This window comes from Synchiropus splendidus, chromosome 5, assembly GCF_027744825.2.
Source record: "Synchiropus splendidus isolate RoL2022-P1 chromosome 5, RoL_Sspl_1.0, whole genome shotgun sequence".
Classification (NCBI taxonomy): Eukaryota; Metazoa; Chordata; class Actinopteri; order Syngnathiformes; family Callionymidae; genus Synchiropus; species Synchiropus splendidus.
In genome coordinates, this window is record NC_071338.1 from 22,876,115 (window position 1) to 22,902,772 (window position 26,658).

General features: G+C 41.9%; 1 protein-coding gene across 1 annotated transcript; it reads left to right on the plus strand.

Annotated features, from left to right (window-relative positions):
• The first annotated feature begins 17,874 nt into the window (after nucleotides 1–17,874).
• LOC128759493 (transmembrane protein 238-like) lies at nucleotides 17,875–26,483 on the plus strand. The gene is made up of 2 exons (XM_053866495.1): nucleotides 17,875–18,465; nucleotides 26,356–26,483. The coding sequence occupies exon 1, from the start codon at nucleotides 17,926–17,928 to the stop codon at nucleotides 18,457–18,459; it is 534 nt and encodes a 177-aa protein (XP_053722470.1). The 5' UTR covers nucleotides 17,875–17,925; the 3' UTR covers nucleotides 18,460–18,465; nucleotides 26,356–26,483.
• Nucleotides 26,484–26,658: the final 175 nt, after the last annotated feature.

Genomic DNA, 26,658 nt, shown 5'->3' on the forward strand with positions numbered 1-26,658 from the left:
TGCTTCACCACTTTTTGAATGTTGGACTTTTGAGTTAGGTACCCCGGTTTAACTACCTGAGATTTCTACATTTATCACCCTTGACCTTGTTGAAGGTTCCTTTTTTTCAATTTTCTTGAACTGAGGACAGGAACACCCTAAAAGAGCAGAGAAAGATCTACTGACACAATATTTCAATGTATACTGACGTAAATTCCAGGGCTCTCAAACTCAACCATGCATGGAACTAATACATTAAGCACAGTCCAAGCTGTGGGACGATACAAATATATGTTTATTGTCACTCTTTAAGAGAAAACAAAAGTAAAAACTTTTACCTTAACTTCTGATATGCTGCTACTACGTCTGTGTGCACATATGTATGTGGATGTATAGTATATTATCTGCTATATTCACATTAGTACTATTTTACCAACCTATTGGATTTTCCTTATATTTAACCACACTACTAGATTTGGTACAACACTAATATTAGTAGTATCAGTAGTTGTAAAAATACCTCCTCCACCGAGGTAATGCACTGGTTTGTTTGTCTGTGTTCAAAGTGACTTGTAAAATTATGGACGGATTTGGATGAAAATGTTCTTCAAATATGTGAAATGTCACAAGGATTCAATTTTGGGAGTGATCCAGATCAACATCTGGATCCAAGATTTTGTTTTAATATTATTTTGAGGATACTTTTTCAATGATAAATGGAAATAAGAATTCATTCAAGTAGTGTTGGGTGGGACTGAAGCTGCTTGACAAGTGCTTTTCTAGTCGGTATTAGTATTACATGCATCAGTACTATCATTATTGTTGCCATTGGTATTACTATTGTTGTGATTATTACTAGTATTATCATGTCTTAATATGCATATGTGTGTGAGGGTAGTGTGGAAGTATGTGTGTATATATGCACATAGTAGTGATGGGTAGGTGTAGTATCATGAAACAGTGTTTGAATTTTTAGAGGCCACTAGATGGAGCTCTTGGTTTAGAAATGATGTGATGTTCCATTAAATTATTTGTTCAAGTCCAAACATTTTACAACAGACAGCGCCATCTGGTGGCCTCTGAAAATCAGGTTGTTTTGTCTTGTCTTGTTTTCTGTGAACGTCTTCTTTAAAACATGTGTCTGTCTGCCCTCAGTCAGTCAGAGGCAAACTTAACAATAAAATACACCTGTGTTTTGTATAGACTTCCTCCGACCATCAAACCGCATCACATTTTGACTTTTATTTACTTTTAGTGTGGGATTTTGTTTATATGTGTTTAAAGCTCTTGCTGGCTGCTTCAAATACACCAACTTGTCGGGCCAGATTTGGCCCCGGGGCCTTAAGTTTGTGAGTTTAGTTGGCACTCTTCCTGGAGTTAGAGTCAGTCATTTGTGTTTGTTTGCAGTAAAGTATAACAGAGTAGTCGGCGTAAATCTGTAAACATTATGTGCTTCATTAAGTGAAGGCATGAAGGGCTAATTATTTCATGCAACAGCAACAATGTCCTCCATAGCTCTATTTAAGCTATTGAATCAAATAAATCTGTCTTCATTTGAGTTGTGCCCATGCTTCTCAGTCCTCTCTCATCACCGAACCAAGCTGCCTCCAGGGGAAATTCAAGATCTTGTGGATTCCCTGCAAGTCGTCTCCATGTTGATGCCTGATAGAGAATCCTGACAGAGGGCAGATTGCCCAGATGTTTTTGTAGCTTGTGAAAATAATGATGTGGACAGCGTCGCGGAGAAGGGTGAGGAGGTGGCGTTAGAGCTAAGTGTGTGAACAGTGTGTGTGTGATCAGTGAACGTGATAGAAAAAGAGAACAAGTTCTAGGTTTCTGGAGCAAATCAAAGAGCAGAACAACAACAGTGAAAATAGTCCAGTCGAGATGAGAATACATCTGAAAGCAATCTCATAAGTCCCTAAACGCACATGCAAGGAAGCCATACAGGCTGCTATCTCAAAATGGTTTCCCAATGCCCAAAACTGCATTGAACCGTCTGGCTTTTTAAGAGAAGCTGTAGATTCAAACAGTTTTAATTTTTAATAACTCATGTATCGTGAACCTCTGGTGCTTGTGTTTCTCACAGCAGCTATTTTATTCAAGGGTTTCATGTGAGCATTGTCTTTATTGGTTCCAAATGAGTGTGTTCCTTTTGTGCAAGATCCATCACCTGGTGGAGGACATTGTTATCTGCATTTGCACCCTCTAAAACAGAGTCATCCAACTTGATTCAAAGAACAGTGTCAAAATCGCATCGTTTTTTCTCTCTGTATAATCATCAATCTCCCAAGCTCAAAATTCCACCTTTTTTTTGGTTTGTGTGTCTGAGTTCTCCAAACTTTTGGCAGCACCACACCATGACACCCAGAGCATTTTCATCCCTCACAGTTGTTCGTATTACAGTCTGCTTTTCCATTTTCCATCACTGTTATCTACAGTAGTAGTGGTAGCATGATGAAACGCCACTGAATCATGTTGAATGTTATAGCTCCTTCGTGCCTCTTGGTCCCCTTTTGGGATTTTTTGAATATGAAAATCCCATCTATGAGATGATTATTATCTTAAATACGTGAGCCTCTGATTCATGGTTCCAATGACATTCCAAAGTCGCATCATAACCATTGTATTTTGTACAGATAGGTCATGACAGACTAAATATGTGTCTCGTGAGGACACTTCGAAAAAGATTGACTTTTATATCCCTGAATAAATCCCTTTTTCAGCCATCAGAAAACTGTGTGCATGAACTGTGGTCCTCCTTTCTGTGTGTGGCACACTCAGATATACACCACACAGAGACATACTAGTATTACAGTTTAAATGAAATGTGATGAATTTTTAATGCAAATTAGTGCCAGATTAAGGCATTTAATGAAGTCGTGAAGGAAAAAAGTCACTGGATTAAATAGGGGAGATTAGTCAGTAAACCAGTGTCTTTGCAACAGAAAGATTTGCAGTGAGCATTGTCAGAAAAAATATGCTCCTCATTCATTTTGTCCGCAAAATCGAACGTGGAACGGTTCTTAAATTTACTATCAGCTATCTCTCAGGTTCCTCCTCGCTCTGCAGGTCTTTCAAAAAGCGCTTCACGGAAAGCGAGGGAGCAAAATATAAATGGATGCGGGTGGCGGGTTTATGAGGAAGAAGCCCGGGAGGAGATGAGATCCTTCTTATCTTTCACGGCAGTTACACTTGGCGGATTGTTATCTCAGCTGGCAGAGAAGCGTGTGAGGCTCGCTTCATCTCGCGTTTACCTGATTATCTGCTTGTCAACATTTCTGACCATTACCCCTTTTCAAAGACCCCAGAGAGCTCTTTAAATATTGACTTCCACTCCAGCTGAATGTAAAGTTGCAAACCAAATTGAGTGTGCAGCCTCTTCGCCTGCCAAACCCCATTCTGCCGCTTTAGGAGAACACCGAATCGGCCAGTATCTTAACATCGACTCCACGGACAACAACCGCCTGTCAATTATAAACCTCATGGATAACAGGCAGAAAACAGCCAGTTCGATGCCACAAACTTCCAGCTTCCGCCTGAAGTCACCATATTTGGCGGCACCCTTCCCCTGGTCTGTGACTCATTTCAGAGGAACAATTACCATGATTTGGTTAAAATAGTCGTCTACGTCACTGTGTAAAAGGATTCCTAATGAGTGGCGGAGTAAATGGTGCCAGAGCAAAGAGAGATTTTCAGAAATCTAAATCCATTCACAGGCGGCAGGAATATCTTGGATGGAATTATGCATGATAAATCATGTCATTGTCCCGGCTGTAAGGAGTCATTACATTTTCAAATGAAAGAATTTCAGGAAACCTCTGAGCATGTCCTTTTCAATCACATAAGGCTGTGTCCTATTAACTTGCTGGAATTAATTTCTTTTGGAACCAGTCCAACATACCACTGTGAGTCCCTGCAGTATACTAAATATTGATACACGTATGTCAGGGAGGTAAGGCAGGTCTTAGCTTTTAGCTCCTTTATAAAGTTAATGGTTTGAATACCTGCATGTGTTTAAAATATCATTTTCTGAGTTCGTTTTTTTTTGGTTTTGCAGTTGGTTTGCTGCCCTGCTATCCCAGGTCTGTTACCAAAGGCTTCATGAAAAGATTAAGAGCATGCCTTTTTTGGGCCTCTAAAGGACAAGGATCCCCATTTGCGCCCCGACTGCTCTGTGGTCTACATGTTCATCAAACATGTGCCTTTGAGGGTTTTCTGGTGGGACCAGCTATTGAAGCGACAGAAGCATGTCTTGTTTCTGGCAGCCCTGGTCAACCTTCATTGGCCTCTCGCATCGGTAAGCTTTAGTTGGCAATGACCGTATGAACTGTTCAAATCCATTCTTGGAACACTTTTAACAGTTTGGGTGCCAGAGCTTTTCAATACAATATTCAACCTGGATATCTCTATTTCAAAAGGTTGTAGCTTGAAAATGCTTCGAGGTTAAGATAGATAGATAGATAGATAGATAGATAGATAGATAGATAGATAGATAGATAGATAGATAGATAGATAGATAGATAGATAGATAGATAGATAGATAGATAGATAATGACCTACAGTCATTGCAAGAGTGCCATCTACTACAGTTGCAGCACAGAGGCCCATGCCGTCGAATGGACTGCTAACAGCTGTGTTGGAAAGGTAGGTAGGATTCTTCAGCTCTGTGGAACCAGTCCACACCGCTGTGAAAAAGATATTTTAGCAGCCTTCCCCTCATTAGCACGTCAGATGAAAGAAAAAGAGGTCGATAGAAATTAGATGCCAGAATCATTATACCAAGCACCGGGCTGAATCCCGCGCAGTGTGCTGGCCCTGTGAATTAGGTTGGATGCCACCCCAATTTACACACTACCCTTAAGTGGGACATCCGACAACACCTTTGGGTCCAATCCCCGGATCAACTTGGCAGAAAGCTCACCAGCTTGATAGAATACTCCTCACGTGGTCACGCATTTGTGTTAAATAAAACTGACATGTATTTACTTCAGGAATCCCCGGCATATTCTCTTTGCACTCTATCAGTAACAGAACTGTTGTAGGTTCTTATTAAATGGAAACCTGAATAGTCCAGCGTCTCTACGTGTGGAGAGTCTTGAAGTTTCTTTTCGAGAGTTAAGCTTAATTCCAAGGGGTACACTGTCGTCAGGAGCCTGCGACTGTTTGAACCACACCACATGCTTCTTGGGCTGCAGTCTAACCTGAGCACCTCACATTAGCAGTGTACTTTATTGTTTAAAGTGATTTGTTGCAATTTTCCACGTACTGCGAGACGTGGACTCCAGGCATGGAAGAAAAATCCAAAGTGAATGACGCCCACTTCACACTGGATACCCCCTTTCCCTTGAGTCCCATCATTGTCACAAACAACCCAATCACTGTGGCGACCTTGCTGGGGACAGTTTGGCAGTAAGTCCCATTTGTCTTTTTGTTTCTCCACTCCATCTTCGAAAGTCCCTCCCTCCTTCTTCCTCTTTTAATCCTCCCTCTTTCTTGTGTGCTGTCTGATTTATACAAGTGGGTTGAAGACAATAGCCACTCGGAATGGCGGGAGTACAGGGAGGGCTGTGGGGGGGGGGGGGGGGGGAGGGGGGTAAGTGGGGTTCATTGGTGTTGTCACTATCTCAGTGATTTGCCTGGGCCGTGTAAAAGTGGAGTGGGTTCTGGGGCTGCCAAGGTCTCGCACTATAAACAGCCACAGCTGTCCTTGAGCTGCTCTCTGCACAACAATTGAGCAGAGATAACCTTTGGCCTGAAACAGACGTCCTGGTTGATCACATGGGCAAATGACTGTAAAGCAACAGATGCTACAAATTTGAAATACATGCCGGTCGTATTACAGCTTTCTGTGTTTCAGGTGTCGTTCTGTGTGTGTGTGTTTTGTTTTTCATTTGTTTTTTTTTTGGATGTGGAACGTGTCTGAATTGCAAGACAAAGTTACACCACATGAGCTTGTCTATCATTTTTCAACTCCTTCATGCATTTAAAAAATGTTCTGTTTTCATCACCATCATAAAAAATGATCATTCGCAGCATGTGTCAAACTCAAGGCAGACAGGACAAATCTTTCCCACCAAGCCATTTTATGTGGCCTGTCAGAACCTTAAGTGTGTGGAGTCAACTTAAAGTGAAATACTAATTCAATGGGCCTTGAAAACTGGAGAAGTGTTTCAAGTTTTGCCGTTCAGCAGGGTGTTCAAAAGGAGGTTATGAAGGTCTTCAATTCGTGTGGCAACTCCCAAATAGAAATGCTGCCCAGACAAGCTTTTTTTATATGATAATATGATCCAAATATGTTATTCTTTTCGCGCCAAGATAACTGGACTTGTAACATCAGACCAACGAAATTGTTTGATTTACATTGTACAAGTGTACAAGTGCTCAATGTGATGTTGTCGCCTGTGTATTACCTGGCCTTTCCACTAGTGGTGAGCTGATGGGGTCATGAAACAGTGTCCTCATTTTCAGAGTCCACTAGATGGCACTCCTGACTCGAAAATCTTTGGATTTGAACAACTACTTAAATGAAAACCCCCATCATTTTTAAACCAAGAACACCACCTTTTAAGGTCTAAAAATGAGGACACTGTTTCATGAAGCCTCATCACAATTTACCACCACTTCTCTGGTCTCTGCTTGCCTGGGCTCCATGCTCCAGCTGAGACCTACCGTGGAGCACATTGACGGTTTTAATGTCAATAACATGAGTGCTTTGATTGTTTAAGCCACGAGTTTCAGACGGTGTGAAAGAAGTAGCAGCTCATAGTTCGGAAATTACGGTACTAATGGGCTGATGGGGCGACATGAAAGTCCTTTTTTTTTGTTCAGTAGGTGTCATTTTGGTTTCAAAATTATGTTGGTTACACTGAAATGGTTTTGGAGCAGAGAGCGCCATCTAGTGGGCTCTGAAAATAAGGACACCGTTTCATAGAGCCTCATAAGCCCTTCGCTGCCAGTGATAAACTGTCAAAAATATTTTGTATGGCCTACATCATGTTAAAAATTGTGGCCCATTCCGTGATTTAAGTTTGACACCCTTGTTTTTACCGTGTCTCGGCCATTGTTTATAGACAGAGGTAAAATTAGTGAAGCATTCTAATAATAATTCATTGAGTCTTCTTGAAATGTTCAACTAAATTGATAGTTTTTCTTTTGTTTTACCTCTTCCATCCAGGCGTATATGTAACTACCACCATGTGCAGAAGTCAATAGGCTGAGATTTCTATGTACATTGTGTACGCAGTTCTTCTAGGTTAATGTGTCATGTGTTCAAAAGCTGAACTTGTCTTGGAGGAATCTCCCAGGTGGGCTAACCTGGATCTCCTCAGCAGGGAAGCGTCTTAATAAGACATCAAATCTGTCGAAATCCATTCCCCACCTAGTGGTGGAACTGCAGGTCTACTCTCAGGTGACTCAGTGACTCAATCGAGAGTGAGCCCTGCATGATGATGTGATGTGAGGTGATGCTGAGGTCTCCAAGCCTCGACTTTGTCTTTTTTTATCCTTTTGTTACTGTGTGGCAGTATATTGGACCTTCAGATAATACAGAAATGTGTGTGGACTGGTTTAGAAGCTTGTCATAGAAACACCTTTTCTTAAAGCCAGGTTCTCCTCTCCAGTAATTCAGCATGGTCCTGACCAGGGGGGCTTCGAAGAGAGATCCCCATCTAGTTGGAACAAGTCTCCAGGGAACCGCCATCCCAGTCAGCCAGCAAATTTTTGTTTTCAGGCATGTAGACGATTCCTTTCTTTGACGATTAAAATAGCCGCTGCACTTATAAGTAATAGGGTGGAGCATGAAAGTGCATTTTTGTGCTGATGTTTTTAACGTTATAAAAATATATAAGTACGTAAAAGTCAGGCTACATGAAGTTTAGCTTCAAATGAGAAAATATTTAAATGTATCTGCCTTGATCATGAGTTTGTCCATGAGTATGAAGTTCAAGAAACCGGGGTGAAAGTGGAAGCTGCGACAACAAAAGTGTTTAGTTTAAAACTAGCATTTTGCTATCTATATTCTCATCAGCACTCACACCCTGCTGAGGCGAGTCTTCAGTGTGAAGACGTTTCATGGGAAGCGTTACCTTCACACACCTGATACTTTTGAACTGAATACTCTCCCGGCCCCAAAAGGTTCTTCTGCAAAGGCTGCTGGGAATTTAAACAGATTCATTGTTGAATATTTAAAAGCACATTTACATCACTCAGTGTCAGTCCTGCATATTTGTGTGAGCCACATCGGCTCTGATAGATATCGATCATAGCCCAGTTTCAGCGCGGTTGTGTATCAGAGCTTTTGGGAATAAGCAGTTAATGTCTTTCCTGGAGAATGATAGTGTGCCGATGTTCTCGTGTGTCTCCCAACTCCACCCTCTGGGATAAACAGGTGAAAAGTAACTGCTCCACTGAAGAAAAAAAACTATCAGATTAAATGCAGCTCGACCAGGGGGGGAAAGATTGGAGACAAGCTCGACTCTCACTTGTTGACAAGGTATCATAAGCATTAGACGAATGAATAATTTTACCTCTCTGGGCCGTTTTGAGAAGCAGGAACGATGTTGGTGAAGTTACACAGTAATAGGGAGTTGTGTGGGCGGTTCATTGGGCGTGCAAGAGAAGGAACGGGCTGACCATTTAAACGCTCACAGACACCCATGCGTGTCCAGGCTGCCAACCCCCTGGGAAATCAAACCCAGGAAAGCTAAGGCTCCCCTCAATGATCTGGATTTTAAAGAGACGTGAAACTCTGAAATGCAGGCAAACCACGACCTGCCACACTTGGGGATGAGGAACATGTCATTTGTCGAACCTGTAAATTTCATGAGCCTTTCTCTCCTCTCTACTCCGCTTCATCATCATTGAGCTACAGTATTCGGAAGTGTCTGTGTATCTCTATAATGAGAACAACCCCCTCGATGTTATTGATCTATGTCCTCAATTACCTTCCAACTCTCAATTATTTAATACAGTTCCAGCGCGTGCACTTGCAGCAAGTGAAAAGAGGATGGCATAACTCTGCGCCGTTGTCTATTCCTGGCGAAATACAAAGTAGCTGTGTGCCATTTCTGATTGATTCTGCACTATAATGCTGCTGTCGGGGTCTTGCTTTGAAAAGAAAACATTTGCCAAGTTACCCCACAATACCAAGGTGACCGTCTCGCCGCCAAACCACCGCCGCACCTTTAAAAGCAAATTTACTGTGTTGCCAATGGAACAGTTTGTATTATTATCCAATTTTACCACGGCAGCGTGACAGTGCAGGACAATGATAAAAGGCGCTATAATAGTAATGAATTACAAGCAGAAGGGATGCGAGCTGAATACACGTCCCTAAAGGAGGCAGAGCGAACTGAAGCAGTGGTGTAATCACACGGCCTTTCTTTATTGAAAGTCTTTGCATGCTAAAGAGAAAATAACGAAACGGACCCCAGAGCACAAACACCTCTTCAGTCGTCAATCACTGTTTCACACAGGATAAGTTGAGCGTTGTCCAGTCAGGCTGAGAGCAAGGAACAAGACTTTCACTGCCACGTTCTTTAATTTACTTTATGGCCCTCTTGAATTTTCTTGTCCGTGTGATTACTCTTTAAAATCGATGGCTTCTACGATCACTTCCTTATCCCTAACTGTTCTTCTGCAACTGATGTTGACAAAAAACTGAGGTGTAGATGAGACCTGTCCTCTGTGTTGTCTGGACTCCTTGGTCAAATTTCATATTTTAATATGTATTTCAGTACAAGAACACATCATTGTCATATCATCCTATTCACTTAAATGTGCTTCAAAGACACACATCATGATTAATACATAACTTTAATTTGAAGAATGTGAAATCAAACAGAGTCACTGTGATATGTTTATTGGATAAGGTGAATATTGTTCTCGGTATAAAATCTCTTCAGATCCAGTTGAGAAGAAGCCACATTTATACTGAAGATAATTTGAGATTTATGGAGCCTGTTATTGCTGCTCCTCTAGGATTCAATATCATTCAAAAGCCCTTGAAATTAGCAGAGAGATGATAAAGCCCCATTAAAAGCCAAATTAAATAGATGTTTGATCTCGTGTTGTTGTCGAGTCTGCCTAACTACAGACCGAAACCAGAGCATACAGAGACCAAGTCTATGAGCGAGACAAATGAGGGAGCGAGACGGAGACCAAAATCAAAATGAGTATTGAACAACCTGAGCCAGTGAATACTATTCAGTTCTTGATTTGTTTTGTTTACTGCTGTTCTTTTGACAGTATGTGAAATGTATGTGAAGAAATATAAGTGTCTACATGAGTATTTGATTCTGTATTCTGTGTCCAATTTGGTCAGGTCTTGGTCTCGCCCCTTCATTTCAACTCGGCCTTGAACAACACATTCTCACCCCCATGACCTAATATGGACTTTTTGGGACAGTAGTCTTTTGCCTCCTATGCTGACGCCGAAGGGAGTGGTGGCGTGTGCTCCACACCTCCCCACCTGGAAGGCTACACAGGAAGGAAGGTTTTTTTACTCCACTGAAAAACCTATGCAACACAGAAGGCAGCCTTTGGCCTCAGTATAGGAAGCATAAGTCCACTTTGCCAACAACAGTGTATTACACCATGGGAGTAAGGATGGGTCGGTCTTGGGACCTGTATGCTCCGGTCTTGACTCTGCATTGGATTGGGTGACATTGGCTATCATTCATCATTTATCATCATTTAAAAATTATTCATATACAGTTGTATTAAGTGATCAAACTAAACAATCCTATACAGATGAAGTCAAAGAGTCGTGCTTCCACTTCTATAGTCTCTGATATGAAACCAGTTCTTCTACTCTCTTCCCTTGAACAGCAACACTTTACATTATTAAAGGAAATTAAATATTCATCAAACAGTGGGCTTATTTAGTCAAAAAAAAGCTTTCTTCATGCAACAACACAAACAGAAGAAGAACAGGGTTTCATGCCTTATGTGGACTAGAACAACAGGGATGACGTCCGTTTTTACTACAGGAGATACTGCTTCATGTGCGTTCAAGAAGCAGTTCGATTAAATAAACTCAGTTGTAAAGAGCGAGACAAATTCATCAATAAGGCTCTGTGGCTGTAGAAATCAACGCTTTGTGAATGTTCATCCTCGTCCAGTGAGATCCTGCATCTTCTCTCCACCTCCCTTTGAAAAAAGTGCCCATGTGTCAATGACCACAGTATAACATCCCATGTTCTTCTTCCATTATCCTCCCACACAGCAAAAGCCGACACATGTTCACTCACAAATCCTCTAATATTAATGACTGAACATTGGACTTTGCACATCAAATGATGACAAATTGAGTGACGCTGCAGCGTGCCATGAAATGGTGCACAAGCCTGTTGTTTAATTTACGATAATGGGGTTGGAGCACAGAGACGACAGCAGCAGCGGCACCGGGATAGTTCCCCCCGTTGATACTGAGTCAAGCGGTTCCTCAAAAAGAGCATGTTATCGTTGTGATGCGCAATCATATGTGTTTTAGGAATCTGGGATCGAAATTTGCAGTGAGAACATATAGCAAGGCAGATGACTGTGGGTTTGGTTACTATCCATGATTAATTGTGTTTTTTGTAGACGATTATTTCTTTTCTCAATTGGGAACAGATGTGTCTTTTTCAGCTTGGTTAGTCAGGAAATAATAGAGTGGATTAAAGGAGAAGCTAGATAAATTGGTTGGCAAAAGTCATTCCGAGCAGTGACTTTCAGCTATTTAAAATAAAAGTTGTGTTCCAGCTACGACTGACACTCCTCAAAGACCTTAAGCTGAAGGTCATTGTAGGCGTACTGCAGAGTAGGAATTCTGTCTTACATGTTCCAAGAATATGGGGCACCAAACCTGTTAACAGAGGGTTTTGGCTCATATGACTTCACCATTCCCATCCATATAACTTTAATGTTACAAATCATGAGTGATCCTAGGTGTCACATATTGATAGTGAAGTGGACTTTTATATGCTAGGTAGTAGGGTGAGTAGCTCAGTCACCCGCCTGTAATATTCCTGGAATATCAGTCTAGTATTTACATTTCATTTGGTGTGGCACCATCTGCGATATGTTTGTTGTAATTGACTGATGACGTACCTTAAATGGGTGTGATTAAAAGAATAGGATTCTGGGAAATAGAAGGGCCAGAGAAGTTGATGAGCATGTTGCGCTGTTATTAAAAGTATCTGTGTTTTCATCTTGGTTCGTCCTGATCATTTTTTGCAAGAACCCCAAGAACAAGACACCACCAGATCCTCAAAGGAGAATCACTGCAACTCTATATCAAGGCAGTTAAAGAGGCCTCCTGGACGCTTCCCTATAGTCTATTTAGGCAGAGGCCCAAGGGCCACAGCAGAACAGATAGGAGAGACTCCAGTGTCTCTCTTTCTGGGAAAGAGTGATTTAGGTGCCTGAATTGTTGTGTGGAAGTGTGGTATATGCTAGTGATTCATAGATGAGGCATCATGAAAAATGTACTGCACGGTTGATGAAACATGGTGGTTTAGAAATTATGTGAGGTTTCATTAAATTTGTTGTTTAACTCCAAACATTTTGACAGCAGACAGTTCCATCTGGTGGCCTGTGAAAATCAGGACACTTTCATGAGGCTTCACCAACCCTGAGGTTGGTGTACTGAGTCATGAAACCTCATCTATCTGTCTCTACTGGTTCTTTTATTTCTACTCCTTTCACTCTTCACACAGATTCCCACAATGGAACTGAAGTCGTGAAGATCAAATTTTGGCCACTTTGGTCACACATTTACTCCAATTTGGGGATGGCCAGTTTTCACTTTGAACCTGATATGGAGTGAAGAACACACTTGAAAAGGACGGGCGATGTCAGAACCTCTGGACTAGACTAGACTATTAATTTCTGCTGACTTCTTTTTGATAATGCCCAGAGAGCTCCCGACTCCTCCACTCCCTCACTATCCCAGCCCCAGTTAACCGATCCGCAGGAGCAATCTCATTCTCACACGACCAAAAAGAAGTAAAGAGGCAACTGTATTCCAGTGTGAAAGGTGGTTAGTTTCACTTTATCATGAAATCCAGCAGAAAGCAAAGATCACACAGCATGTTTCACATACAAGTAGCAGGTGACCAGGAGAGGCAAATTTCTTACCTAATGTTACCCAGCTCAAAGAGTTCTTCTAAGGCCAACCTCAGAAGCATGCAACCTCCTCCGACCCCAGTTTTAAAGAGAGGGTGAAAGCAGCTATGACAAATTGGATCAAGCAGGTTTAAGCCACATTCAACAGCGGCGAGCTTGTATATGTGTTTGTAAATTCCGCCGTAGCGTGCGGCTCGGGGAGAGAGAGGTGTGTGACTTTGCTGTGTCTCCTGCTTCCAATCAAAGCCTGTCAGACTCTGTGGGTTTAATCCCCCGTTTGTTTTGCCACACATACTAGTTAGTTTGCTTTTCTCTTCAGGTTTCATTTGCCTTGTTCGACTCCCCTCCCTGTCTTCTTAATTAGTTTAGATTGACTATTAAATCCCTTTGTCCATCAGCCTCCAGTGAGCCGCGGTCCAGTCCACATCCGTCTCTCTTAATGACTTGGACGTTCAGCTGAGAAATGGATGCTAAAACTCCTCACAGAGACGACTGCGATGTGAATACCTGTAATAACGCTGCTCATCGTAACCTCGGTATTTTCCTTTGTTTACCTGCTCCTGTATTTATGGCCTCTGGTGTCTGCGCGCAAGATTGTCTGGTTCCTAATAACAACTCACACGGACAAGATGAGACCAAGTGTGCCAGATAAAATATATATTTTTTTTTTTTTCGAGTCAGGCTTGATGACTTTTTGCATTTTTTTACACAGTGACTGGTTGCTGAAGCTTCATAAAACGGTGTCCTCATTTTCAGAGCACACTAGATGGCGCTATAATCTTTGGTTTTCAACAACTAGTTCAACAAGGTCTTATGATGTGCATTATTTTTAAACGCACAGCGCCACCTACTGAAGACACAGCTTCACGAAACCTCATCAGCCCATCATTATGGTCACACCCATATAAACCGTTGAATTGTCATGAGGCGTCATAAACACAATAATATTTCGACAGCTGCCTTGATGAAACCTCATCTTTTTTTTTTTTAACCCACTGAGCGCTAAAAATGAGGGCACTGCTCTGTGACGCTTCATCAGTTCATCCTGACCAGGTATACAACCGGTATAAAAATAAAATCTCGACAACAGAACGGTCCAAAGAACTCTATTTTAATGAAACCTTGCATCACTTTTTTAAACATGAGCACCACCTACTGAGCTCTAGAAGGCACTTTCTCGTCAGCTCTGCAGTCATGGCACTCAGAATAATTGATTTTGTTCATGTTATTAATGTGGAAATGTTACATATTGCATGTATGCAATTTATAATCTGCTTTACACAACAACAAAAAATGTACGTTCAATATGTTGCCCGCTATGTTGTAGTTTTGCCATGCTAAACTGGTGTCCAAATATTATTACTATTGTTGGAAGGTGTGCTGGTCAGTTATATATAATAAGACGGTTGAAATAAGCAAGGCGGAGATCCAGTGACGCCGGTCTCTTGTTGTGCATGGTCTCTCAAGAGAGGCAGTGAATTTATTTGAGACGAATGCTGGAAGATTTAAACTTTAAAAAAATTGAAAATAGTAACAATGAAAAATAAAAAGGTAGTGACACCCCTGAAGTCCTGAGTGTGGCTTTCACATGTGTTAGTATGAATGTTGTTGTTGTCTTCCTTGTGGCTTGGCTTATCAGAAACCACTGCAGAGAACGTGTGACTGTGAAGCAGTTGCGTTTCAAAGATGTCTGGCGCCCCCTAACACTCCAATCTGGTCCTGCAGTTTGTCTGTCAGCGCCACTGCGCACATCAGTGTCATGATAACGAACCACTGCACCCCTGTTCACTGACAGCATAGTCATCGATTATAGAGTCATGATTACGTCTGTCCGCTTTTGTAGACTGGAAAACATCCCCGTGCTCATCCAGTCGGTAAAGTCTGAGCGGATGGGAGACAGAGGAAGTCCTCCATGACTCATCCATCCGCTTGATCTCTGAGCTGAATAAGTCATCGCATCAACCACGGCGAATGTTTCAATAAAACTTTTGTATGAAAGATTGAGGTCAAAGACAGCGCGTCTTTTAGATACCGGCCCCACATTCATTTTAGAAATCAATAAGAACGAAGAGCTTCCTTATTAAAGCTCGGTGCTCTTGTGGTCGCACACTCTCATTAAAAAGGTCATGACTGTCTGGTTCATTCCTTCATTCCTCAGCATTGACTGTATTTTATTCCACGATTCATTTTTTTTGCATCCCATGCTAGCTATCAAGAAAAAAAAACATTTCAACGGTGCTGTACGCTCGAGCTGTTGAAATTCAAGTTAGATTTTAAAATCCATTTTTCATTCCTAGATGCATGCAGATCTTAATAAGATTGATCAGTTCATTCATGTTTTTTCGTTTAAACCAGCAAGTGAACAGGTTTCAGATGGAAGACTTTAAAGATGGTTCGGTTGAGTGATGCCAGAAGTTACATTTGAGACCATCTGTGTCATTTGTGGTTTGGGTGAAGCGATCTACAGAGGTCAGTCTGGTTTCATGGTGTAAAGAAAATAACCTTGTTCTCTACATAGAGAAGACCAAGGAGCTCATAGTGGTCATGACAGCCGCAGCTCATGCAGGATCTTGAAGTAGCCGATGCAGATGCATGATACTGAGACCTCAAGATACTGAGACCTCATTTTGTAGTTCAGTAGGTGAAGCACTTGTGAAGAAAACAGCCTTGTTCTCTACACAGAGAAGACCAAGGAGCTCATAGTGGCCATGACAGCCGCAGCTCATGCAGGATCTTGAAGTAGCCGATGCAGATGCATGATACTGAGACCTCAAGATACTGAGACCTCATTTTGTAGTTAAGTAGGTGAAGCACTTGTGAAGAAAACAGCCTTGTTCTCTACACAGAGAAGACCAAGGAGCTCATAGTGGCCATGACAGCCGCAGCTCATGCAGGATCTTGAAGTAGCCGATGCAGATGCATGATACTGAGACCTCAAGATACTGAGACCTCATTTTGTAGTTAAGTAGGTGAAGCACTTGTGAAGAAAACAGCCTTGTTCTCTACACAGAGAAGACCAAGGAGCTCATAGTGGGCATGAGAGAGAAGGGGACATCTCCTCAGCCGCAGCTCATGCAGGATCTTGAAGTAGCCGATGCAGATACATGATACTGAGACCTCATTTTGTAGCTCAGTAGGTGGCGCACTTTGACAACAACCTAAATGATTGTTCAAATCCATAGGTTTTACTGCACATAGTGCCATCTAGTGGCCTCTGAAAATAAGGACACTGCTTCACTATTCACAGACTTAAATGAGTGAGAGAAGTAAACAGAAGACAATAAAGCAACACTGGGGGGAAAAAAGACAAAGAATGAAGACAAATGCTTTAAAGGTATATTTGTTTTAAGGGTCCATATTGACGTTAAATGGAGCACAGATGAAATGTGAATAGCAGGATATTATATTCTAGAGTAATGATCAGAGAATTAAGGAGATGAGGAGGAGGGTGCAGGCAGGATGGGAAGGCTGGATCTGTCAGAAGGTATCTGTGACAAAAGAGTGGTAGGTAGAGTGAAGGGACACTCTATAGGACAGCAGTGAGGCCTGCCATGACCAATAGTTCAGAGACAGTAACTCTGTCGCAAAGTCAGGAAGCAGACTGAGAAGTGAAACGAGAAAAGAAACAAGTATATCAGAGGGAGAACTCATCTACAAGTTTGGAGACGAAGACTTAACAGGGAACATGTCCGGGAAAGAATGTTAGAAATGGAGGTATTGGGGGGGGGAAATACGGAGAGGAAGTCAAGCATTAAGCTTTATGGATGTGATAAAGGAGGATATCAAGAGGATGGGTGTGACAATGTGCAACATAGGCTTAGGTGGAGGAAACTGACTGGTGGCAACCACTGATGTGGACATGGAGAAAGCAGGGGAAGATAAAGGAGAAAGTGAAGAAAAAAATCACATTATAAAAGTCATGTTTTCAAAACATTTTTCATGAATTGTATTTGTGTATTTGTTCCCATCTGGAGGTCCATTCCTACCAGATAATAATAATAATAATAATAATAATAATAATAATAATAATAATAATAATAATAATAATAATAATAATAATAATAATAAGTCAACCATTAAAACATTTAATTATGAAATATTGATTTGGAACACAGAAATTGGGAGGACGGCTCCTGCATTGTAACAATGTGTTGTTGGAGTTGAGAAGGTCCCACCTTCGGCCAAGATGGCAGCCCGGGACGCTGCCATACATCCCATCCATGCCAGACGTCCGTAGCAGACATGGAAATGGATGTGTGAATTAAAACAAAAGTAAAGCTTCAGGAAAACGTAGCAGTATTGCCTCAGTACTGGAAGATCTTTGAGTCTGGTCCTCACTGACAAGGGCGCTGCAGGGTCTGCACCTCCAGTATCCTCAAGTGTTCGTTGAAACCTGGGCGGAGTGGCCCTCTATACCCAACAGATGGCGCTGTCTATTTAAAGATTCCACTTCTTCCAATAGTGTCGAGCCTACGGAAGCCTACGGGATTGTCGAGGAAACAGCGTCATCTATGGGTTGGAAAAGCTAAAGGTATGAGCTTTCGTTTGCATATTAACACATGCCGCAGTCCAGAAGAAAAATCCGTCCATGAAATAATGAAGTGTGAACCACTATAAGAACATGAAAAACGAGTTTGTCAGCTAAGAAATGTGATAAAGTGGGCGCGTATTTATCCCGCCCCTCCCGGTGAAATCTGGCGCTCTCAGTTGGAATGACGTGTACGGAGTGGGCGGGGCGTGGGCACAGGTGAGCGCCGAGCAGGTGGACGGAATCGCTGGGGGACATGTGCGTCCTGAGTCCGGCCGCGTACACTAGTAGCGCGCCCCTCCGCCGGCATGGCCCACAGCCGCGTGGGCAACTGCGCGCTGCTGTTCTTCCTGGCGGTGGTCTTTGACGTCACCGGCCTGGTGGTCCTGCTGGTCGGGATTTTTGGAAACCTGAACAGGGACGGTCGCTTCTACGGGGACTTCCTTATCTACACGGGCTCCATCGTTCTTTTCCTGAGCTTAGTGTGGTGGGTGATGTGGTACACTGGGAACATCCGGCTGAAGGACCGCCGGACCTCCGTGGACATCAGCTTCACGCACTGGGCCAGGAAACTCTCCGAACGGCTGAGCGTGAGCAGCCTGAAGACCCTGGAGGCTGGAGAGTGGAAGATGAGCCTGGAGAAAGAGCAGAGCGGGACCGCACGCTTCTCGGCTCCCGCGCGGGTCACGTGGGAAAGCAGCTGCGGCGGAGACTCGCCGGGTCACGACAACAGGGCGTTCGTTGGAGGCCCGGAGTGGACCCCGACCGACAAGAACATGGAACTGGGGGTGGTGAGGACCTCCTGCGTGGATGTGCAGGACAAAGCCGAGAGACTCCTCTGACAGACGGTGAGGGCATCAGCTTCATTCTGAGCCAAGTTGGCAAGCATTTATTTATTCCTTCTTTTTATTAAGTTTATCAGTGGTGTTGGACCCTTAAACTAACCTTTAAAAATAACATTGATTTAACCTTACTTTTGGATCCTTTACTCCATCTTTACCAACTCCCAACGTCCATCACCAAAGAGAACTCTGATTGATGAAGTTCAACACGAAAACTTAATTCAAAACACTTCGTCTTCTTGAATATGAACACAATTCAAAACCCTGTTAAACGTCTGCTCAGAAGTTAGTCTGGCTTCTTGAACTTCACTAGTCACACAATTTATTTTATATAAAACCCTTGACAGTAAAAATGACGCAACAAAAGTGATTAGGGCTGAAAGTTTCATACCCATGTGGAGTTATCACAAAATCACTGGCATTCATTTCCCTCCACTGGTCGGATATGATTGCCGTTGATTGACAGCTGAATTTTCATGTATTTATTTTTCAGAGAGAGACAACTTTTCATATTCACATTGTATCGATATGAAGGTATCTGGCATGAATATGAAATTTTGTTCATCCCTGATATTGATCCGATATTGATATTGATTGTTATTGTTGTTGCATTTTTATATATATATATACACACACACACACACACACACATTCAGTGTTGTAGAATGTATGCAAACTGAATCAGATTAATATTCTGAGAAATGCTCCATTGATAAATCAAAGTTTTACTTGAGAACTTGTGATAACTTGCCAGTTTCATCAGAAAATGTTATTATGTAACGCAAATCGACCACAGATAAGACTCCAGGAAGAGAAAAACCAGCAACATCGAGCTGCAACTACATTCAATAGTGGCTTTGATGTGCAATATAAAGAATGTAAGGTAAAATATCCATCATAAACCTACCAGAAGCAAAATGTTGACAACCTTGTTTATCTTCACGTGAATGTTGGTTTAAGATACAAAAACTCCAGTACTGGTGGTCACTTCCAGGTGTTTGTAATTGTGTTTTGATACTAAAAGCAACGATCTGTGTCAATCATTTCCATTTTCTTCATTTCGTCATCAAAAGCTCTGGATTCTGTTGTTGTAGTCAGAACCAGCTTCTACAGCCAGTTTGAGTTGGTTCACTGAAAGACAAGTCCTTCCAAGACATTGTCTTTGCTATAAATGGTGAAAATCCAATTCAAAACTAATTAAAAGTGAATATTATGACCTGCAAGGAAGAGTGTACAAGCTTTACCCCTCTACTGGGCAACTGGTTGAGATTATAAATGTCCAAAAATTGATGCTAGTAAACACCTCCTGCATTTTTAGAGGTGTCAGACATTCCTCTACTGGTGGGAAGAATAATGGCAGTCTAGTATAACAATGTCGCTCCTTTATGCCACGTCAACCAATCACAACCAATGACTACTGGGGAGAAACGGCTTTTCCATGTAAACACGTGGGATGATACTACGATTTGGGCTCAACATGGACGCTGAAGATTGGAAATTTAGTTCTACTTAACGGCATTTTCTGAACAAAGAATACAATTTAAAGACTTGTTTGGTGCAGGAGTTGGTCTGTGATTGAAACTTTTCCACTAATATCTGGCTGAAATCACAAGAAAGCGACGAACAAGCTGTCAAGATCAGCTTGTCTTCTTACAGTAAAATACAGTCTGGGGTTTGTATCAGTCTGGGCTGCAGCATCAGTTAATGACTTGAAATATGGTCTCCTCCCTATTGCTTGTCGTATTTCCTTACATTTACTGCATTGGCCTATAAATAATAAAAAAGTTTATTACCCTTTTATGGGCTCATACTTGACCGCTCTTGAAAGTTAGCCGGGCAACGTCCTGTAGTTTTCTACCTGGTTGTTATAAGCCTGTGAAAGATATTGCCCTGAGAAAACAAGTAAGGATCAGGTCATTATCAGTGTCCTGGTTTATATCCTTCCGTCAGTCTGTGTCCATCCGCTTCTCTTCCCCGACACTGTTATGACATGCCTGGCATTATAGTCTGCCGTCAGGTGACTCCTGCGGTGACTCCCCCCCACCCCCTTCCTTCTTCACATACAGCTGATCCCCTCAGGACCCTGCCAGCTCAACTCCCCTCATGAATATATCACTAATTAAATTTCTTTTTTCCTCCCCGAAAAAGATCTGCATTGGCCCGTGGCAGCTTTTTATTAATGAGCCTGACCGTTCCTGCTCACCTTCCGTCCCGAGCATTATTTTAGCCGTCACTTTGCTTGTACCTAGGTGGTGGGCCAGGAGCCCTCTGGGCCCAAAGGTGCAATTGCATTTTAATGGAACTCAGCAGTACTTATTGATCCGCGGGAGAGGAGCGTGGTAGGTGGAGAGGTAAGGAGGCAGGCCTCCCTTCTCTGTGATTAAATACAAGTCTTGCTCGCTGCACTAGTTCCAGGTGGTTAATTTTAATGGGCCGCAGCCTCGTTCTCTCATGATCTCACCTGCATAGTGATCATGAGATGTGGACCCGAGTGAGTTGGTGTGCCGCATACTGACACGCCAGCTGTTCATATGTCAAGCTTACGAATGGGAGGCAGAAATCCGCTTTAAACAAAGCAACTGGTTTTGTTTGGTTTCAGAATGTTGGGGTGTTTTTCTGCTTTAGATGCCGCAACTCATGATGTGGCTGTGCTGGTTTCCTCAGCAACCAGCTGTCAGAGCAGAAATTTAAAGAATATTGCTTTTTATTACCATTTCATGGGCATAGTAACTGTCCATTGAAGAGAGCTAGTTTTGATTTAAGCCCTAGTCCCTGTTTTTGCCAACGTTATTAGTGGTTGGCAAGTAATGATTTGCAAAAGTGTGATCATATGTTGCTGAAAGTTTTGGGCGCCTTCTCAGCAGAATGTTGGATTTGACCCACAACACCAAAGACTGTCTGCATCAGTTTTCACTTGCCGTTTCATAGATGGCTAAAACCAAATTATTGAGCGAGCTGAGTGAAACAATGTTGAATATTAGTCTGGGAACTCCTCAAAACCACAATGACATGGTGCAGTAAAACTGCATAAAACTTAGTGGTTTCTATTTTTCCCCTTTTATTTTCAAAACCATGTCATGCAGGAAATATATTAAATTCATTTTCCAAGTGATGACTTTGTTAACCTTTTTGTGAAAGTGATAGCCCCTTTTAATAGAAAATAAGTCTATTTTGTAATGTTTTTTCCACATAAAGTTCGTACTGGTATTTGCTACTTAAATCGATCATCCCCACAAAATCATTGATTTACATGATCCCGCCCATCTTTTAACATGTGAGCACACCTCTTAAAATCTCTATTTGCATCATTTGATCTTTTTTATTAACATATTTATTTACTTTTGCTAATGGTCTTAACATTTTTTTTGTGCTATATTTCACTTCCCGTAAATTCTGGACTAGTGAGTGCACCGGAATATTATCCACCCTCTAAATTTAGGAAGGAAAATAGATCTTGTTCATACATAACTTGCACCGTACCCGTGGGTACACTGGTGCTGTCTGCACCATAGAAAGGTCAGCGGAGCACCCGGCTTAAAAATGCATGAGGGTCACTTCTAAACTAGTTTTGAAAACAGGGTCCAGCATTGAGACTGACTCATGAAACAAACTCGGTAATATGCTGAACTTGAATCATGAACTTGTCCCATCTGTTATTTACATTAAAGCGCTGAAAATAATGCGCCGTTTTCCCCTGCATGTCCGAAGTTCCAACACCACAGCCAGTCTCAGCTGCTGCTTCTCATCTCCGGTCCTCCAGGAGATCGCTCTGTTGGCTTAGCTGCTGACACGCGGGTGAAAAACAGTGCATTTTTAGCATTTAAGGTCAATAAAACGCCAGTGATATCAGTTTGATGTGACGAGGCTCAATATTTTTGTCAGCATGATGCTCATCATCCTGTAAAAGTCCGTATCTTATTTGTACAAGCTGCAGGGTTCAGACCAGGAGAAAAAAGTAGCATCTTATAGTCCAGGAATTATTTTTTTTGTCTTTTGATTTGAGGATCTCTCACATCAGGCCAATTGAACAGTGCAGTTGCCCACCCCTGTTGTAGACAGAGGATTAGCATGTTCCGCTGCGGCCACCAACGCAACTGAAGGTCCTACAAGTGGGACAGGGGTTCTACCTAATTGGTGGATGCACTGTCACTGTCTCACTATTAGAGCAGCACTTTGTCATTGCACTTCCTGTATGTTATTGGGACCACAAGGGAAAACCCAAGACCAGACAACATCTCAATTCTGGCTGAGGAATGTCTGAGACACCACAGACCTGAGAATCGCACGGCTCCATGAACACTCATCCAGACCAATATCTGTCTTTATTCACACCAGGTGCAAGAGAGAATTATGACCTGGAAAAAGTGTTGAGCTTTCTTTTCTTTTAATGCCCAATTCAGGCATGAAATTGAGCGAGTCATTTTGATTCATTCAAATCAACTCCGGCTGTGAAAAGGGGCAGTAATTTAATAAAGGTGAAACTTCGAAATGTTACTTTGGGAACTAACGTGAGGAACCTGAGAAAGAGGCAAAGGGAGGAATACGTATAAAGCTTTATGGAGCGTGGTTATATTACAGCTGTGAGGAGACTTGGATTGTCCAAGTGCTCTGTACAGTAATGGCCCTCTGGCCCCCTGCAACCATTAGGTCCTATTTCTACCTTTTTTAATCTGGCCCTCTGGTCCACACCAAGTCTGCGACTCTCCAGAGCTGCTGGAGTTTAAACTCTTATGCATGTGTTTGTTGGTGAATTTCATAGTTTAGACTTTCCGCTTTGACTTAAGAACACCCAGTCGACCCCCCCCCTCTGGTTTTAGCTATGCTATAGATTATTGGAGGTCTGTTGTTAAGTTGCAGCATTTTATTCTTGTTGTGTTTGAAAGCCAGTTTGTTGAACTAATTAAGTGAAATAAATCACTTTGTTCCTGTACTTGGTTGCAGAAGAACACTTTGTAAAACACATAGTGAAAAGAAGAAATTCACTTTTTTTTTAACTTAAAATATTGATTAAAATTATCATTAAATTTCAATGATGAATAGTGCAAATAAGTGGTGCTTTTACTGTTGGATGTTTTTGATATTTTGACACCAGTGAACATGGAAACGATGATGATGTTGATGATAAAGTTCCTCAAATGTTTGGGGGAAAAATGAAGAAGAAATTTGCCATTACTTTGCCATTGAAAACCTGAGCGAATGTATTTCTTTGAAGAGGTTTTTGATGCACAACATTCCTGACCTGGTCATCAGTGTGGAAGTTACGTGCAACATGTTAAATTCAGTCTGCATGTTTTCACAACAACAATTGAATGCAAATAAACCTTTATATAAGTTTATGTATAGAGTTGTTAAGACTAGAGCTGGTGTTGATTCTGGTTTCCCAAATTGATTTCATTATCGACTCTATTTAGTTTAGGATACTTCAGCCACAATTTTTCCTGAATATAGAAGGGATTCTCAGAGAACCAATGCTGTAACCTACTGTCTTGGTGCATGATAGAAAGCATTCATGTGTTCTGTTTCATGCCAACTACAGGTCATACTACACACAGTAGAAAAAAACATAATAATTGATTCAGGGAAACACAACAAACAAAACAAAAAACAACAAGCAAAATATATTTCTAACCTTTTTTTATTTGAATCCAAGTCAATAACTATCAGAATGTTCTTAAACTGGACCAAAAAAAACAGTAAACCATCTCATATTTTTTTCTTTTCTTTATGTAGTTCTACCATTAGCTCATCGTTGAGCTCCAGTGACAGCTGGCGTGTTCTACATGAGCCAGTCAAAGTGTCTTAATGCTTCGATACACGCTTTGAAACGGATAAGCTCGATCAGCCACCTCGCATTTTAATGGCTAGCAGGCCTCTGTAAAACTTGGCCACTGTGCTCTGCATGGTTGTCCTTGATGTGTGACTGACTTTTATGTTGCGTTCCAGTTGCCTCCGAAGTGGGAAGATGGGGCTGAGACTGGCGTTACAGCGTGGAAACCATTCTCAAGCATAACGTGTCCAGATGTGGCCCACTTCTTGAGAAGTACACGCTCCGTTTACAACTAGAATGCCAGCAGCATGTGGAGGATTTTCCCAGCTTCCGGTTTGAAGAGTTACCTAGTCAATGAGTCTGTTTAGCCTAGTGTTGTTGAATGAGCTGGGCTACCGGGAATTGGACCGATAGGTCTAGTTCTGTTGCATCTCCAGTGTCAAGCATGGCCCAGGCAGAGTCATGGTTTGGGGAAGCGAAAATGCGTCTTGTGTTGGTCACCTCACATCTGTGATTGAACTAAGAATTGTTGCCATCTCATGCTCCCATCTGCAGGAACACTTTTTCTTCTATGTCAAAACGAATGTTTCAACAAGGTAATACTCCGTGAAAAACAGCCTGGGTCAGTAGAAACACTGTATAGGAGCAGTATTTGGTTCACCCATCGACAGAGGCAAGTAGGGAACAATAATATTAAGGGTTTGAAATTGCATACTTTTAAGACTGTCTGGAAAAGAAATCTGTTGATAAACATTGTTATTTTCATCCCACCAGTTAGACGGGGAGAATTTCTCTCTAAGGAAGAAGAGAAGTGTTTATCTTTGAACAGAATGAGAGAATTATACTTCAAAAGAGGGTTGTCATCCACTTACTTCTTTCCTATTGTTCTGTGAAGGATCGCGGTCTCTCCCAGATCTTACCACACATGTCACCTTCTCAAATATTTATTTATTCTTCTTGACCATGGTACTTCACAACACACACTTGTTGCATCACAACTCACAGATGACACTCTTAAAGCCACTGCCTCTGTAAGTAAGGAGCATTGTTACCACATATGGACACATGTTGCCAAACACATTAATTCGTCTTCATGCTGTCATTTCAAATCTATAAACCACTTATGAGTCAGGGAGAGGCAGTCCGTCTCTTTGTAATGTTGTCCTTAGGTGGAGACCTGTGTTTACTGCCCTTGAGTGCCCTGATAAAAACACTCTGTGGTCTCGACTGCAACACTTAATTTAGAAATACTCGGTTCCACCACACCCTCTTGAAGTTTCGCATGTGTTGTACTCAGAGGCCGCTCCTTCATTTGCCAGCAGTTGGGGGTTTGAGTATCACATTGGTGCTCTCCAGTATTGGGGTGCAGCAGGTCAAACTGGTTTGAGGACTGACCTGAAGGAATGGGGTCGCCACCCTGAAGCCTGTCATGGGACATTCCACCCAATAGTATTAAAAGCATGTGACACTTTGGTAGCGTCGATTAGCATCTGGTGAGGTTGATCTTAACTGGTTTTGGGACCTTCCATCCCCCCCAGAAGAAGGGGGGAGGCATGGTGAGCTGTTGTACCCGTTTTATTTCGGGCTTCATAGAGAGGGAGAAATGTTTGTGGCGTTTGAGGCGCTGGACATGTAGGGTCACATTGTTGTGAAGCGCCTGTTTATTTATTTATTTTCGGTCGAGGCGAGGCAAAAGGTGGCTGCCGTAACAATACTGTTGCAGGAAACCTTGATATATATTCCCTTTAAAATTACCGCTGGAAACGGCGTTTAAAAAGATTGAATTATCAAGACAGATTTTGGACTCAAAATTGTCCGTTATCATAAAACAGAAGTTGCTCAAGATGCTGTGTTTTGACTGTAAAACAAATATATCAATCAGTGGGCCATCACGACAATTTAGAGTCAAAGTTTAGCAGAAGAAAATAAACAACTGCCAATTGCACCCGATAGTTGCCAGGGCAGGGAGAAAATAGCTACTAAATTATCCCTGCAAGTCGAGTGAAAAGTGGAAGGTGATGGTTGATTACAGCTGCCTTTCTCTGAGGGTTATTTTGACAATCATGATGAAATGTTTTTGTCTGCCGGTGCACTAAACTGAGCCCATCCTCCGTCTTGTTTCCCCACAGGTTTACAGGATCCTGGTCCAACCATCCAAAAGACGACCAGAACACGTCACTTTGAAACCTCGAACTCACCATTTCTTCTTCAGGAATTAAAAGCCCAGATGCTCTGACTGATATTTTTTGCACAGACGTGAGAGAAGGTCTCTATTGATGTATATAGAAAATGACTATTTTTATGTGCCTATTTGTTTAAATTATTTTTTTCTGGAATAAAGTCATAAAGAAATGAACATTTCAGTGTTGTTATTTGATGGATAAACTCTCCTGTACCATTGTGGTTATTTTTGCCTTTACAGGTGGAGTTAA

What these genes read in the sequence shown, in the direction of transcription:
- LOC128759493 (XM_053866495.1), top strand. Translation starts at nt 17,926, where the DNA reads ATGGCCCACAGCCGCGTGGGCAACTGCGCGCTGCTGTTCTTCCTGGCG.